We start from the raw sequence: 19,030 nt of genomic DNA, 5'->3' as shown, positions 1-19,030 counted from the left end.
TGCAGTAAACAATTTAGGCCTAGAGATTTTAAATTTACTTTTCTGTTAATAAGACCTGAGGTTAGTTTCCTTCAAATAAAAAGCATGTCAACACGCCATTGAAAAGACACCATCTTAAACGTTATCAAGACTCGCAAACGGAAGCCTATTCAATTTGTCTGTCTCCGTTCTGTTTTCTGCATCATTATGGTTACCCTAGTATGTTGTAAAGAAATATTACTGACCTTGAATTAATCAGTACTTTGATGATATAAATCTTCTTTAGATAAAAAGTTTCGTAGTTGCAACAACATAGAAAAATATTCAAATTTTAATGTTAAGACATTTTTAGGAATTTCCCGTTATTAGTCCCCTACCGGTTTTCACCGGAGGGGACTATAGCTTTCCTCTGCGTCCGTCAGTCCGTCCGTCCGTCTGTCTGTCCCACTTCAGTTTTCCACACTTTTTTTCTTTATGCGTTTGAGAAATAATATGAAATTTGCTGAACAGCTTCAAAATGTCAAACTACAGATCAAGTTTACACTTTTGTAGTGTCTGGTTGACATATTTTCGAGAAAATTAATTTTTTATATTCCAATTTTTTAATGTTCGGGTTCGTTATCGGACTCGGTGTGTATCAAATAAACGAGGGAAGCAATTGCAACTTCTCGGGCCTTTCCGGCAAGCTCGGAAAAACACCTCGAATGTATTAACATCACCAGATGTTAGAATTTTATACAAAATGGAGTCGCTTCCCATTAAAATAAGTATTGGCTAGACAGTCTTGTATGTCGCTTCTGTGATATATTTTAGTGTATATCGTTTACTTTAATGAAGTATAGCTCACATCTCAACAGATCGTAAAATGTGTTACATTTATATCAAGTTTTATAAAAAGGGGGGTTGTCATGGACGCCTAGATAATACATTCGAGGTGTTTTTCCGAGCTTGCCGGAAAGGCCCGAGAAGCTGCGATTGCGAGGGAAGTAGTTGTCAGAAATAATATCGTGCATTACTTGGACCATTCCTTTTATTGTTTCTAACAAACATATTAAACAAATAAGTTCTGTAAAATAGTGTCAAGTATTGTGTTGTAAATTTAATCGACAGGGATTTTTGTATTATTACAATCGGGTTCGTTATCGGGTTGGTCTGTTGAGACGGTAAGAAGGTCACATACCACGCAAGTAGTTCCATTCTAAAAATGTATGTATCATTTCAAAAATTCCTAGGGGTATTAAATGGTCGAATTTGGTTCCTTTTATGGCATGGATGGAAAGAAGAAGGTTTGAAAAAAAATACAGGCAGGAAAAAATTTAGAAAAATTATCTTTACAGGCGCAATAGAAAGGGTGTAAAGAGGCCAATGTTTACACAAATTCCAAAGTGAAAGTGAATTTTTCATGGTAGGGGTTATTTTAGGGGCCATATCTCAGTCCCCTCTCGATTGATTTTCCTGTAGTTTGGATATGTTGTTGGACTAGTGTCATTCTATAGGTATGCTGTATTTGAACTCATTTGAGCCGGTGGAATTTTTTATATGATTTATTTTTGTATAAAGGAATAAGAGGGAAAAATAATTGTGGTCTGTGTCCAGAAATGATATTCTGCATAACATGGCATTGTTTTCACAAATTTCTACAAACCGGTAGGGGACGTGTATTGCTTATGCAATACTCTCAGAATGCTTGTTAGATAATACTTTTTTTGGATAAAAACACCGTGTCCAAGAATTTATAAGATAAATTTAATTGTGAATTTGTTGAACATTCAGTCTCTCTAAATGGCTAACTATACATTATTATATACACCCCTGCGAATGTGTTCGGAATGTTTTCTTTATCGTTGCTAAGTAAATAATAAATCCAGAGGTGCTCGAATGAAAGTTCACGAGACTTCACCGATATTTGTTCAGTTCCTGTGAAATTTCGAGCGGAATTATGAGTGTTCGGATAATATTCTCAAATACGTAAGTACTGGTCGTTTTTCATATCATATCCTACTTTGATTTATGTTAAAACGGGAAAAGCTTTCAAGATGGATGTCTTATTTTACCATCTAGCAGTTATTTATATTAAACGATAATATTCAGAACAGAGTTATCGTTCGTGTTCAAACACGTGTAGAGTGGTTGAAAATATAAACATTGGGTTGCTTAATAAAATCATAGCCATGTTTGATGCTTGTGGTGTGCAATACCATGTTTAAAAAAAAATAATGGGTGTCTGTTTTGCATTAAAACTTAGTATATCGAGCCATTTTCAAGGAACATTCTGCATAAAATGGTATAGTCTGTTTCACTATTGATGTTATTACTAGGTCAGGCGCGGATCGAAAATTAATCCTCAGGAGGGATCTCTTTTAAGCATGTTAGTTGTTGCAACAGCAGACAAAAACTAATTTTTGTATAGTCACATTTATTTCTAGAACACATTTTATTCACCAATTAATGAAGATAAAGTTTAAAATCAATAAACCTCTAGATTTTATATTTGACTATAAGAACCTAGATACTGTGAAATAGACTTTATACACGAGGTACGATTTTTACTGCGAAACCGAAAGGGTCAAATAAAACCACGTGGTCTAAAATTTGAATGACAATAACATTCGCAGGGGTGATATATTTACAATTTCGCTTCACGATGGATGAAAAATAAGTCCGATGTCCAAAAACAACATACGCTCATTACTAGTATTCTCAGTATCGCCGATAGTAAATGAAATATATTTCAAATATCAGTGATTACATTCTTTCTAAACCGGATATGTTCGTTCTATATAATCCAATGTATTAAAGCACAATGGAAATGGGAAAATTGATACCTGTATCAACCACAAACAATATTTGTGGTACATATGTAGATATATCGTTTTATTTCTGATGGTATCTAAATATCTGTTACTGGTAAATTTATTGGAAAACAAACCACTTGTTAACAAGATTTATTTGGATATTTGACCAAACTTATCATTTTAGATAAATACTGTCTATCCATATCTATAAAGCCAGTGGGACCGAAATCCACGATATTTGATTAAACGAAAGTCAGAGACAAAGGTTTAAAATGACATGAATCCGATTCCCTCTAGTCTCCATTCTTTATGATTACATTAAAACCTTGTAAATTGATAAAAATTTTCCACTTGCCCTATTTCGGATTTCCAGGCATTAACGATGAAATTAATAAAATATTTATATTCATAAAAGAGTATTTTTGAACTGATGGCTATTAAGCTAAAAACAAAATTGTGATTCTGTTATGCTGCAGCGTAAACTTTAATGGAACCCGAAGAGTGATCGGCATTAAAAGTGATTATACAATTGACGTCCTATCATCGATCGATTTAACAATTTCATCACAATAATTACTGTAGATTATTTCGCGCTGAAATGAGACATGCTACTTTTTCTTTTTCTTTTTTTTCCTACATTTTTCCATTTTCTTGTCATTGTATTTCAGAACAAGCGTATACACATGTAGTATATAATCTTGGGGTCACCATTAAATTTCTAAACCCTACCAGTTTTCGACTATTCTCAGGCTCTTATTATTTTTCGTAAACGGAGCTCTCAGTGAATGTTCACGTATGACATATGATCAGAACGTTAAAGCGATTAATGGCAATATGTTGTCATATTAGTTGCAAAAAACTCTGGCAGAAAATCAGTGAAGATCAACATGCCAAAAAACGTAATGAAATTGAGATACGAAACTAGATAATGACTTAATTTTCTATATATCATCATTCTCTCTTTTCAGTTTTAGCAATTTTTCTTACCATATTCGTGGCTTTAAAAAAAAATATCCGCTTGCATTTTAATATTTGGCGCCACATCGAGTTCAGAAACGGATATCGCAGTTTGATAACATACATACATGTAAGTCATAATGAGGATGATATGAGGAAAAACACAACTAACAAATTATGTTTTCAATGCGGTTTGATCTTTATTGGAATTTAGTTTTCATTACCATAGTAAATCCTTCAACGCCAAGCAATTTATATAAAATTTACAACACAGAGAACTATTTTAGAATATCTGGACTATACATCGATCGAATATGATATGATTTTGACAATAATTCCATTGTAATTTTATATAAATTACTCTTTTCTTAGTTATTCAGCCATGTATTTGATTTCAATTACGCAAGACCTAAATCAGTTTGACTTTATCTGGTCTACCGATCATTTTGCCCTCTGTCTATTTACAAGTTCTAGCAAGTGTTGTTTTAAATATTGATGATAGAATTCAAAATCCACAGTCATTTTGGTAAAACATTTATATAGCAAATTTATATATATTGATTATTATTAAGTCACTAAACACTAGTCCCCGCCTCTCTTTCCTGAAACACATTTGATGTGGTATACTTAAAGCGCTTGAAATATCTAAAATACCCCTGAATCATCGTAAGCAATATTGTGTATTACAATATCCCAGTAATGCGTTGATTAATACAACGTATTTCTAATTTGTGATGAAAGAAATTTTATCTGTAACTTGAGCCGATATTACATTTAATCTATAACTTATTTATGTAGTTGTCAAACAAAAGTGGCACAATGCCATGTTCGATACACTTTGGAATCTTGACATGCACATTATATGAAGGAAACTTTTTGTCTATTTACATGTATAAATGTATCATATATACATTGACTAATCATATTAAACAAGCTAAACCAATTTACTTTTACATGTATGTATATAATTAATCGGAGTTGTACGAAAACATCCCTGCCATAAATGCTTGCAAACCTTACTCGACTTTCACAAACAGTCCATCCTATTATATCCTTTCTATGCATGCAAGCATCGCACAGAGGGTTTTAGCGCGGATGATCGCCTTTTTTAACAATCTTGGATTAAAGGGACTTGGACACGATTTGGCTTAAAATTTTCAAATTTTATTTTTCCATTTCCAGTGTTTATACTGATAAATATAGAAGTTTTTAATGCTATGTCAAAATTTGAAAGTCAAATATCAAGTTATAAGCAAGATACAGAGTTCATAATTCTTTGTTTTGTTAACAAAGCTCGAATATTGTCATTTTTACATATTCATTGTATTGGTGTAAGTTTCAATCAAATCTATCTTTCTATTGTTGATACTAGTATTTATGAAGATATTTAGTTAGTTTAAATTGTTTTTTACATGTCATTTTGTCTAAAAAATGGTAAATCTCTAAATTACATATTTTGTAAACAACTATAAGACTCGAGCTTTGTTTACATAACAACCAATTCTTACCTCTGTATCTTGCTTGTAACTTGACTTTTACATTCAATATTTTGGTCAATCATTTAAAATGCACCAGTAAACCACTTTATGCATAAAAAATAAAAATTGAATTTTTGATCTCAAATCGTGTCCAAGTCCCTTTAAGGCATATTATCTAATAGGCGAAAGTGCGATAATGATTTCTTTCCTTTACATGATTTTTTAAAATACGACTTATTCATGTTCAGTATTGCTTAGGTTTTAATACATATACATATGTATCTATGTGCACACTTCGCATACCTTCACTGAAATTTGATCTTTATTAAACTGTTGCATTAGCTATTTTTCACAAGTAATAGCCCGTACAACAGCTGTTCTATATTAGACTACCATAGTTTAATCGCAAACGAGTGTTAAAGCTCGTTTCAAAATACCGTCGATTTTTCCAGTTGGTGACAGTCTTATTTTTTCGTCAGCAGCTCGCTAAATCCAGACGCCCGTCGCTTCGTCGTCATCAAAGACATGCCGCCGATACTCCCACACAGTCGACCGAATTAGAGCTGGCTAATTAGGCTACGGTACGTTCGGACGAATTAGGATTTGTTCAGACGAAATAGCTTTTTTGTGGACGAAATACGATTTGTTTGGACGAATTAGAATTTGTTTGATAAGACTTATTTATAATTTTTATCTGACCCTTCCACGCCGCCATACATTCATATTTAACTAATTAGAATATTTCTTTTTCTAAAATAAAAACCAATCGAACAAAACGTAAATTTTGTATATTTCTAATTTACATAGATTTTTGAATATTTTGAAATGCATCTTTATCCCTCATATCCAGGCTGAGTGTAGTTTTGTTTATTTATCAATCATATATTTAAGTGTTCCTGTTTAGCTCTAAAGGTCTTTAAGCTACCGTAAATTACAGACTACCATGTCAAAATTGCGATGGTAATGATTATGCTACGGATGCTAGTTATGAAAACTGTTTGGTTTTAACATATGATGTTGTATATATAATATACAATAGGTTTGAACACATGCGTTTGCAATTTACTACGTTCTCAGCCTTATACAAATCATTTTCAATTGTCATAAAACATCATATGTCAATAAAAAAAAAAAGCTAAAGAAAAAATGTGAAAACACAATGCTTATATAAATCTGCGAGAAATTGGTTTTCAGTTTTGGCACAGCAGTGAAAATTATAACATTAGTTTCATAATATAATACTTAAAATTACGCCACAGTAAAATATGCGCAAGCTTCGTACAATACCTACATGTACATAGTGTATTTGGAATAGTTCGTTGAATAAATAATTTCTTCCATTCGAAAATCTTTTGCAAACAAATAAAAAGTGATAAACATCTTCTTTCTTTCCACATTATCATAGGCAACATTGAGAATCAATAATATCTTTTGAGTAGATTTTAATTATTCTAATTCAGTAAACAATGGTGATTCTGTATGAATGGTGTAAGTTACTCTATCACCACGAAGAAACCATTTAGGAAATTCTGTATCACTGGTATTATTAGAAATGCTTAATAGCTTCTTTGCTTTCTTGGTATCCAAATTAGTGAGTTTCATTGCTTATTAGAACACAGTTGCTCTTAAATATAAGTGGATGACTATAATTATGCTCGGTTCTAGAAGTAAGGGGGGTTCAGCTACCCCTCCGCCCTGGAAAATTCAAACTTAAATTCACATAGTAAAGGTACTAAATAAACATAGGCCTCACACTCCCCACTCCCTACGGCAAACAAAGTCATATAATTTATCCCTCGGTACCTCCCCCGTCTTGAAAACGTTTTCTTATTCACATGTACATATCAGAGCAAGATGTCCTGGTACGAAACCTCCCACATTCTTGTAAAGTTAGATGCGGGTATTTTTGTGGGCAGGCACGTAGCATCGGGGGGGGGGGGGGGGGGGGGGGCAGGGGGGGGGCCTGGCCCCCAACTTTTTCCCGCAGCAACAATTTTTTTAAAATTTACATATAAAAAAATGATTTATAATGGAGTTGGCCCCCCCCCCCCCCACTTTTTTGGAAGTATGTAAAAAATTGATATGAAAATAACGAAATGAGGAGTCAAATTGAAGTTACCTCCCCCCCTCCCAGATTAGGAATTTCATGATTTGGAGGGGAACAATTTTGGTAGGTAAGAAATTTTTTTTGGAAGTATAGTTTACTCCCCCCCCCACCCCCACGGATTAGGATTTTGAAGATTTTTGGAAACTTTAAATTTCCTTTTTTTTTTTTTGCTTGTCAAGATTTTTTGGATGGGTCTGCCCCCCCCCCCCCCCACTTTCAAAAACGATGCTACGTGCCTGTGTGGGAGCAGTACTTGTAGCGAACACACTGCCACCTGGCGTCATAATGCAGCAACAAATTCACTTACATTTGACTTTATTTAAAATTTAAGCGCTACATGGTTTGCTTGATTGAATTCACGTTTTAACAGAGATAAGTATAATAATGTAGAATTGAATACAAAAGAAAGAAGCAAGAATTTACTTGGATAAGAAAAGAATAATGCAACATACTAGAATGAAGCACAACATAAAGAAAAATAAAAAAGAAACAAGTTTCAAGTTTGATAAGCATGAATATGAAAACAATAAAGTGACATACATGTGTAAATGTACCAAAGAATAAAGAAGTAGGCATAATAAGAATAAAGGCAAGATACATAGACTTTTAGTGGTAAATCCCTTCCATACGTTTATACAAGCCATTTATCGATATACTCGGGAAAAGATATCCATTCTTTAACGGTTAACGTTGAATAAAATGTGTATTCCTAATAAAACTGTTACATATCAGAGTATTATCGAGTCGTATAATGAACATATTCTGGAAACAGCCAATTGTTACGATACCGTAAAAGCAATCTTTAATTCTATTACACATCTTGCTGCCAATTCTATTTCTAGATATTAATCGAAGACGTTATACAAGATTACTATAACTTTTTACACGCATATCAACAGATCAATTTTCTTTTTTGTAATGGAATTTGAAATAAATTTGCCTAACGTCCTATGCCATTTTTAACTTTTAAAGATGTACTTAAAATAGCCACCCCCCCCCCCCCCCAAAAAAAAAACCCCAAAAAACCCCAACAAAAACCAAAACAAAACAAAAAACCATGGATCCTTCCCCCTCCCCCTCCCAACGGAGTCCCTTTCATGGTTTTATGTTTAATTAAGGCTCTTTTAGTGTCTCATTAAACAATGCAGATGATCAAATTCAACTCTGGCCTTTATTTGTCCGGTAGCAGTATGTAATTAACTGGTCCTAAATTGGATGTTTACAATCCTAATTCCTATTTTTGGTCGTACACACAGCACTGGATCCATTGCAACATTAATAGATATTACAAATGTACGTCAACGTATAACAATATAATTGAATTTGGACATACCCCATGGGGCACAGATAATATAGAAAATTGCCAAAAGCATTTACGGATCTTTGAATAATTCAAAATATCGCAATTGTAAAACGAATGCATTGTTTCCCTTGATTTTCATTAATGTCAAACAGTTTTTGAAAAGGTCTGTTGCGTCGATATTTACTACAAAAGAGTTTCTATAGGCTAAAGAAAAAGTCTTTAAAAATATTTCTCCATTTCACAAATTTAGCCAAATGTCTAGAATACCTTTGGTGTGAATAATAATAATATCCTTACCTGCAGTCGAAATCACTAAGGTCGGAGTCCTATATTCCCGTGAGCCTTCTGATAAAATTGGTATGGTCACGAAAGCGCACAGAAGAATTTCTCTCTGTTCTTGATCAATAGAATGTTCGTTAATATGTTCCCCTGTCACTGTTAATTCTCCACCTTCCTCCTCCTGGAAAGAAAGTTGTATAGAACAACGGACGACCCGTAGTAGATCTTGACCCTTTGTGTCGTTAACTGTCGCCATATCGTCCGGGTTTCTGGGGATTTCCAACTTCATCTTGTCGATACTCATGCCAACAATATCATGGACAAAGTTTTCGGAAAGGAATTGAAAAAATTCCACTGTTTCATTAATGCGTTCTTTATATGTTAATTGCAAAGATGCTCTCAGACTCTCAGAGGTCCCGTCTACTGACACACAATAAATCAGTCCAACGGAGACGAGAATCGCTTCCAGGGATCGCAACAACCGCATCCTTCTGTCCTGCACGATGAAACAGTATTAACTTATTCTCACTATCAAACGATCGCTTTTCAGCTACAAGTCCTCTCTCAGATCCGTATCAATTTTCTAACCCCAAGGAATTATTGTACACATTTCTTTGTATTTGTAGTGTTCGAACGTCATATTTTATTAATTATCTCTTCATAAATAATTTTCCCTTTTTTCTATTTTTCAACTGGTTATAGTTTCCCCATTTAATTGATTGATGGAGGTGAAGAAAACAATTACATGATGCAGTTCAATATCAACGGATGTATCACATCTGTTCCCCTTTGTATTCTTTTTTTTCTTCATAAAAAAGGAATCTTTTGTCCATTGCTGCGCTGCTATGCCTTTAGAAATGCGAAATCATTGTAAGGTACACTGACTTTTACAACGGGGTACATTTTCAATTCTTGATATAAAAAAATTCCCTTTATTGAGGACAAACATCTATACTTTACATTTTCTATAAAATATCCGTCAATCTATGCTGCGCGTTTTCGTTGAAATAATAAAATGTTTCATGTGGGTATGAAAGAAGCGAACATTACAAAATATATAAATATCAAGCGTAAGCAAGTTACTTAATTTTTATTTATCGCCTTCTCATAGCAGTAAGAAACACAAATGGACGCATTATACTGTTTTTATTCGTATACAAATAGTCAGTGAAAATACTGGTGAGATTATGAGCAGAGGAATAAAATGACAACATTAAAGAAACAAATAAGAACCCTCAAACAATAAATGGAGGGGAAAATATGAAAAATGTTGAACGTAGCATTCCGGCGAATGAAATAAATCGGACATTGAGTAATAAACCAAGGGTAAAACAAGGAATCGCGCACCGCCTCTTTATAGGATGCATTCAAAATACATAGAAATTCACCGGGAAAGTTCACGCTAGATAATCGTAGAATATTGTTGTACCAAAAATTCCCAGAAATAAATTGCCAATATCAAACAACTGAAGGGTCTAAGAACGAAGTAACGTCTGGCAATAACTTCGCCGCCCGGCCTGGCCAAATACTTACTATCTTTATTTCTCAGGAAATACAGTTAACGCGGCATTTAAACTTAACGGAACGATTTGAGCTAAGATTTTTTCATTTTTTTAAAAAACTTTAAATGCCTACAATGGGCAATATGGATGTTTTTAATGCTTTGGTAGAATTAGAAAGTCAAATATCGTGTTGCAAGCGGGTTGCAGGGGTTAGTAGGCTTTGTTTTGTAAACAAAGCTCAAGTCATTTGTTCTGTATTGGTATCAAGTTCTATCTTATGTTGCTGTTTGTTGTTTATATAATTATTAATGAACATACATGTATTGAATCAGTTTACCTTGTTTGCCTGAAGTTATTTTGTTTAAGAAATGACCAATTCTTTACTTTAGATTATTTGTAAACAAATACATGTATAAGATTCGCGATTTGTTTACGTTAGCTCTGTATCTCGCTGGTAACTTGATTTCTAACATTAACATTTTAGTGAATCAATCAAAATACACAAGTATTCCATTTTACATATTTAAATTAAACATAAGGAAGATGGGTGGATAAGGCGTGTAAGATGCCCACACAAAAACGGACAAGATACTGAAAAATAAAAATATCAACTAATCTGATAAATGTTCAAAAGATCATTCAAAACAATATATATTTAACATATTATCATCGATTTGTAACCTTTAAATATGTTCAATACTCATGATATGTTAATTCAAACTGGCGTATATGTATCAAAACCTCCAAATTAAGCCATTTTTTAGAACTTCAATGCCTTTTCTTTTATAGAGTGGGTCTATGCTCCATATTTTTCTCATTGTCAAAATAAGGTATAATGGAAATTAAACCAATTTCAGTCAATAAAAAAGTGGAGAGATGACCCACTTTACATTAAAAATATCATTTTGTATCCCAACAATTGAAAGTTAAAAAAAAAAAATACAAGTCCGTAAATTCGTGGCCAAAGTAGCATGTAACATTTAAATAGCTCAACGTGTTGTGACTGAAATGGCCCTGTGGTTAAAGCACCAGACATTAGGTCTCCTTATACCTAAAGGCTTTTATGTTGTGGGTTTGATACCACCAAAACATAAGGCAATATCTTTTTTTATCTTACCTTTTGTTAAAATACTAAAAATTGAATATAGTTAGATTTTGTACTTTTGCAAACTTGTATTATAATATATTTGAAAAAATTTAATTGGAAAAAAATAAATTCATAATTGTATTTCACGACAAAACCGAATGGGCATTTGCTCTATCTTATACCCCCATCTTCTTTTCATCTCAAATCGTGTCTACGTACAGTACCTTTAAGGCAGTGTTCTCAAAATGTTCACGGAACAATGCACAGTTGTCTTCCGCACAATTACGGTGAATAAATTTTAATTTTATGCTCAGTTTACGGAATATTGGGATAACCTTTGCATACGGTGTTCAAAATATCCAAGTATCTGCTCTCAATTTTAGACATATATTTAGCACTATTTAAGCGCGTTAAAGAGGGTCAGACTAAATAGCTGCAGGTTTGAAGAAATAAATTTGGGGAAAGCCGTACGTAAACTCCTTGTCTAGTTTAATATTTTTAACGTAATTATTAAATGTTTACGTCTCTTCTTCTTCTTCAGAATACTGAGTAGGGCTCTAAAAGAGCATTAACACGTATACAAAGAAAGAGTTGTATTAAAATAATTTAATGCGACTGAAAAACATTGAATGCCATCATAACTTGCTATTGAGGTCGCATTATAACGTAACCTTGTTTATAAATCAAGCCGTCTTCCTAGCTACTAATATGCAACATCAATAGATCGAGGTCAGTTCATGGAGCATCTTATGATTCAGGTCAGTTCATCGAGGTCAACTGCATTACTGAATGAACCTTTCGATCGAAATTCTTACGCGTGAGACAAAATGTGCGTTCTTGTGATTTAACAGGTCGAACTGTATTTTATGTATGTTTGCATCTCTTAAGGTAAATAAAATGAAATAAAACTGAGTAAAATGTTATATAAATACTAGTCCAAACTTCAAGCTTATATAAGAACTACTTCAAGCTTATATAAGAACTACTTATGCAAGCGGAATGTGTGCGCACGTGGAAGCATTTGCCGGATGCCTCATATGGACACAATAGTGATCGGCCGAAGCCGATCACAAAAATGTTAAATTACATCGAGATCGAGAGTCGCCAGTTTTGTATGTAAACAAACTGCACCACTTCATCTTACAGGGCTGGTGATGGTGTTTAAAAGATTATCAGAGGCAAGTAAAGTGACGATATCAGTAATAAATTGCATGAAGAATTTAATGGTAATAATTGTTTTCACTGCAGTAAAAATTGTGCATACATTAAGTGCTTCTTCCTGGAATTCAAATATAATGTCATTATGATGAAAGGCATGGTATTATTGCTAATTAAGCTATCTTGCTGACGGACTTTTGTAAGAGTGATGATTAACCTCCCTTTGATCCGATTCCCAAAGAACTATAAAATACAACCTTAATTTTTCATTCGTACATGTACTAGTACTTGTAGGCCAATCCACGAACTCTCTTCCAAACTAACCTTACAAAGAACAGGGGCGTACAAGGCGTTGTATATCCCCCACTCGGAGCAATGAAGACGAAAGAATTTCAATTTAAGTTTTACAAGTTTTATGTATTGTTTTTAGTATTATTTTCACGATTGAAGTCAATATTGTGCTTTCATTCTTTAAACACGACAAGTATAGGCTTCCAAACTAAGCTACACAACGTTTAATACCGAAATCTTTGATCATACACTGTTCTAAATTCCAAAATTTAGGTAAGAATGGGTCTCCACTCCCCCCTTAAAGTAATTTAAATCAAAGAATAAGTTGATATCGATTTTAATTATTGATTTATTAAAATGGATTCTAGACCCATAATGGGTCAAATTTGTAGTTTTCACCAGAAATGGTTTACTTTATCAATTATTGTCAAACAGTTAAATTTAATCACCCGTAATCTAATGTGTCAACGTAGCTCACTGTGATAGGCGGAGACTCGTAGTCCATCCTTCTCGATGTAGAGGGTGTTCGAATCGTAAAGACGGCGTTTTATTATTTTTTTATTTGCATTTTATTGCTTTTTTATTGAATTATTATGAAAAAAATCTAATACCATTTATATAATGACAACAATTACGTAATGTTCATGTTCTGTACACACAATATCGGATACAAATAGCGCTAGCACAGATATAAGATCATGCTGTAATGTTTAGAAAGCAACAAATAAAACAAAAGATATAAAAGTACCAAGTACATGTATTAATGTATATTATTTATTTGTCAGAGAATGCAGTTCTATATTATACATGTACATGTAGGGATGCACACTTTCAAATGTAAAGATTTTTTTTTTATATGTTCATATGCCATTTCAAAATCCTGGGTACGGGGGATTTGTCAGGCCTTGTACGCTCTTGTCCTTTTGAAGAACTAATTAAATCACGAAAATTGGCTACAGAGGCAAGTAACAAAGTAGGGTCATAAATAGGACTTTGGCGGAATCTTAGGATCTACATACAACTGTAAGTCCTGTTTATAAGTACGTCCTATACCATAACATAAAGCAAACTTCGTAATGTCTAAGTCATGCTTATGTTAAAAAGTATAAAACAAATTTTTCATTTCTTTTGTCGAATTTGAATGTATTGGTAAAAAAAATCATTGTTTAAGGTTAATAGCTTGCTTATTCTTGATATCTTTGATATTAGATTGGGGTAGATGTAAATGTACAGACACAAGATTCAAGGTGGCATGGGTATATATGTACATACGTATGTACCTAAAATCTTCGAAAAGCTGATGTATCTTAGGCAATATATTCAGTCTATTGTTGTTACTTCTTCATTTTGACGAATATTCACTATTTTAGTCGTTCGCGAAGACTGCCTGTGGCGTAATATCGTAATGTCGTTAGAACTTGATAGAATAATTTAGTGGATTTCTTTTTTATCCTTTGTTCTACATACTACCTTACAAATAAGGCAACTCAAATACTCTGAGTATAAATTTTTCATTAAGTCATACATTGTAATGAAATGAGGCAATCGTCGTCTTTAAAATCGCTAAGGTATTTTCTGTCTTCAAACGTCCTTTTATTTTTAATTTTTCGTTTCACGTGACGAGTAGGTGGAAGGACGCTTTTCTTCTAGCTCCCATACTGATAATTTTGGAAGATTAAAAACTACTTAGGCGTGGAATTTTTCATGGAAGGTGTATATACATGTAGTGTGAAGTTTTGTGATGCTCGTTATTAATGTGAATTTCAAATTGTAAGTTTTGTGTTTTATGTGGATTTTGTTTACGTATTCGCACGTGCGAGTATACGACTCCACTCCGTACTCAGCGGGTCTTACTGATCCAGAAGATCCAGTCCTTAAAGTAACAATATTGGGCGTTCCACTCTCTGTGGACGATTCGGCCATACATGACATGCTTAAATAAGTGAAAAGCTGTCAATGTGACAGCAAACCGGGTTTTCTTTTATTTGAACTGTATCCATAATCCATGTCAATCCCTGAATTAATAAACACTACCAGCCGTATCCAGTGAAATGGAGTATCCAACATGCAATATTTTGCCAAAAAATGACTATGTTCAAAAGCTGGTATTTTTTTTCATAAATTATCAGGAATCAAAATCCTAGCAATATGAACACCTCTGATATATGTACAATTGATCTGCAAAAGAACAACTTCCTATCTTGAAAACTGTATGAGGAATTATCCGTACAATGAGGACACACTATATGCAATATTTTGTCCAAAAATGACTAAGTTCAAAAGCTGACATTTTTTTTCATAAATTATCAGAAATCAAAATCCTAGCAATATACACACCTCTAATATATGTACAATTGATCTGCAAAAGAACAACTTCCTACCTTGAAAACTGTAGGAGGAGTTATTTGTACAATGAGGGTACCCTTTTGGCAGCCGCCCACCCGGCCGCCCACCATTTTCACCATTTTAATAACCCGGTTAAAAATTAAATGGCAACAGATTTCTGTATATAGAACTACTTGAACAAAACAAGGCCTTGCCTCGTTTCAGTTACTGTGCAGGTCTCAAATGTAAGATCTTTTGTCGCGGACAAAATGTCGAAAAACCACCAACAACCTATACCAACTGCTGGGAAACTGGGCACTATTTCAAGCTATGCCAGAATAATCCACGTTATTCCGCTTGTAAGGAAACTTGGCACAAGCCCGGTTCCAATCTGTGTCCGCAATACATCGAAGATAACTCCGCCTGGAGCTTTTGTTCATGTTTACTGAATTAAATTTTCGAAAATGTAATTTTTCATTCCAAATTGCACTTTTTTTGCCTATTTGACTTAAAAACTTCTTATCCATTATAAGATCTATCACAATCAAGTAATTTTCTGCTGATTTAAAAAAAAAAAATTCAAGGTGTAGTGAGCCACCTTAAGGTCGGTCTTCGGCAAATCTTTCGAATCCGCTGAGCAAGCCTTTCAGCTTAGGATGGCTGTACGAACGGGTGACCTTATGGCGGCGAGAGGATTCGAACAGCAAAATCTGCGCTGGAATGTAAACAAATCGGAAACTCCGTCCTACTTTCCTCTTCCTGGCATCAGGACGCGCTTAAGGTTATGGCTAAATTGTGCTAGAAAAAGTGAAACAAATTCCTGAATTGAAAAAGAAAATTGCGCATGTGTATACAAATGAAAAAGTGTTTGCGCCCTCAGTATATAATCAGTTCTGGGTAACCGGTCTAATCTAAACTCGACGCAAACCGTGCACACAAAACGAAAGGCATGGCCGGGGCAAAATGTTATGGGCAAGCTGCTGCAAAGCTGTTCAAGCAAGCACACAGCGAACAAGTTCTCGGATCAGGAAAGCCACAGTCAACAATGCCAGCAAATCCGACCAGAAAGACCTGGATGGGTATGTTAAAAAATTAAGTAAATCCAGCAAATAAAGATGTAGACTATGGCTTGCATTAAGTTTTCATCCCTGAACTGTAGAAGGTTAAATAGTACTGATAAAAGGGTTATTCTATATGATTGGTTAAACAGTCAAAAATGTGATATTATTTTCTTACAAGAAACGCATTTTGTTGATAAAAAACAGAGTATTTATGATTTAAGATGGCATGGTTTTGCTTTTCACAATTTTTCTGAATCTTAACATAGTAAAGGTGTGTCAATATTTTTTCATAAAAACTTTGCCTTTAAAACTCTAAAATTACATAGATCTGCCGATAGTCGAATTTTATTGATGAATATTGAGCATGACAACAATATTATTACTTTAGTAAATGTATATGCCCCAAACTTAGAAAATCTACTAATTAACTTCTTTAAAAAGGTTGCTAAATGGATATCACAATATGCAATGAATGAAGAATATTTAATAAATATGATGAAATTTTATCGGTGACTTCAATTGTAATGTACAAAATGAAAAAGATAAAAGTGGAAAAATAGTCAGCGAAATAATACAAAGATGTGATTTATGATATGTGGTCGGAATTAAAGCCCAACAAAAAAGGTCTAACGTTGTGTGATGGTAATGGGGCACCAACGAGTCGAATAGATTATGTAATAGCGAGCAAACACTTTTGTTATGCTCCAGAGAACATCTTTTTACGCAAAGCCCCCAATGTGAATGATTGTAGAATTAATGATCACCTGCAAATAGTTTTTAAGTTTAGAATATCGTGTAACACTAGAGGGAAAGGCTTTTGGAAATTAGATGTATCTGTTTTACATGATGCAAATTATGTTAAAACAATGAATGATTTTTTAAATAACCTACCAGATGAAATTGAAAATGAGATTAATTCGCACATCAAATGAGATTTAATCAAAATACAGATAAGAAGTTTAAGCATGAATTTTTTGTAAACAAAAAGGTAAAACAATAAGAAATAAAATTCAATTGATTGAAAGGGAAATTGAAGAAATTGAGAGTAGTGCTTATGCACAAATTAATGTCAAAAAGAAGATTCGATACTTATTTTAGATATTCTAGAATACTGTGAAAATAATAACAAAGATGGCATATTACTTTTTGCTTATTTTCAAAAAGCCTTCGATTTGTTTGAGTGGAACTTCCTGTTTAAAACACTACAAAAATTCAACTTCAGGCCGAACTTTATGAAATGGATACAAATACTTTACAAAACCCATCTTTTTATGTAAAACATAATTGCTGGCTGTCACGGAAATGTAGAATGAAACGTGAAATAAGACACGGTTGTCCAGTATCAGCCTTATTATTTTTATTTGTATTTGTAATGGAAATACTGAATCTAAAAATAAATAAATCGTTAGAAAAAGATATTAAATGTATACAACATGCAGATGATAGCACGTACATTTCCATTGGAAGATCAACTGTCATATGCATTTGAAAATGCGCTAAACATTTTAAAATTTTTTGGCAAGGTGTTGGGCACAAATTAAAATATGACTAAAACGGAATGCATCATTTTAGTACATCTTAAGGAGAGATTATATCACCAAACACACATTTATCTCTAATAAAAGTAAACAAAGATACTTTAAAATACTTAGGTATTTCTGTTGGACTCAACCAAAATATATGCAACGAAAAAAAATGGATATGTAAATTAAAGAAATTTGAAAAGATACAGGATTCATGGAGATGTCGGAAACTTACTATCTTCGGTAAATGTCAAGTTGTAAACTCGATTATTCTTTCAAAAATCATTTTCACTGCAACAGTTTTAGAAAATCCGGGCGATGATTACATTAAAAATTTAAATTAACTATTTTTTTTTTTTTTATGGGACAATCGTGAACGCATCAAAATGCACACATTAATTCGAGAAATAAAAGAGGGGGTATAGAAATAATTGACCCAGAAATCAAAATGAAAGATACTAAAGCAGCTTTGATATCAAAACTTATGCAAAATAAAGAGTAATTTAAGTAAATCTTTAAATCCATGTTTAGCAAATCATAAGATGAAAATCGAATGTAACAAACATTTCTGATTTTAATAGTCTGAAAGGACTTCTACAATTCTACAAAGAGGTATTTACTGCATTTAATGAATGCAAAACTTCAGTTAACATTGATACTATTGATAAAATATTACGACAGAAGTATATGGTTTAACGTAAACTTTAAATACAAGGGAAAAACTTTATATTTACAGAACTGGTATGAAAGCGGCTTTCATTATGTCAAAGACCTTGTGAATGATAATGGTTTTAAATCGCTCAATGAAATACGAGTAGCTACTATATTAAAGTCAAAAAGAAATTATCTTTGTGAATATTTAACACTGAAAAACGTTTTTCATTCTAAAATACATAATGATGCAAACAGGAGGAGATATATAAATATCAAAAATGAATTTCATTTTAAATTACAAGGAGAAATAAGAGATCAGTAAAACAAAATCTGGCTTCCTCTACAATATACTACTTGATGACAAGTCCACAAAACCTATCATGGAGAGTAAATGGAAAAATGAATTTAGCGACATAAACTCATTGTGTTGGCGAAAAATATATCGTGAAAAAATTGTAAAAGTTAATGATTAAAGTATTGCTGAATTTAATTTTAGATCATTGCACAATCTGTTGCCAAATATTCTATACC

General features: G+C 33.1%; 1 protein-coding gene across 1 annotated transcript in view; it reads right to left on the bottom strand.

Annotated features, from left to right (window-relative positions):
- LOC105323831 (uncharacterized) overlaps positions 1–9,629 on the bottom strand; it is a 30,355-nt gene extending 20,726 nt beyond the window's left edge. The window contains exon 1 of the mRNA XM_011422914.4: positions 8,917–9,629. Coding sequence (XP_011421216.3) covers positions 8,917–9,385 — 469 coding nt within the window. The 5' untranslated portion in view covers positions 9,386–9,629. The remainder of the gene's footprint in view (positions 1–8,916) is intronic.
- Between the last annotated feature and the right edge of the window lie 9,401 nt (positions 9,630–19,030).

This window comes from Magallana gigas, chromosome 5, assembly GCF_963853765.1.
Source record: "Magallana gigas chromosome 5, xbMagGiga1.1, whole genome shotgun sequence".
NCBI lineage: Eukaryota > Metazoa > Mollusca > Bivalvia > Ostreida > Ostreidae > Magallana > Magallana gigas.
This window is presented reverse-complemented; position numbering and strand designations above follow the sequence as displayed.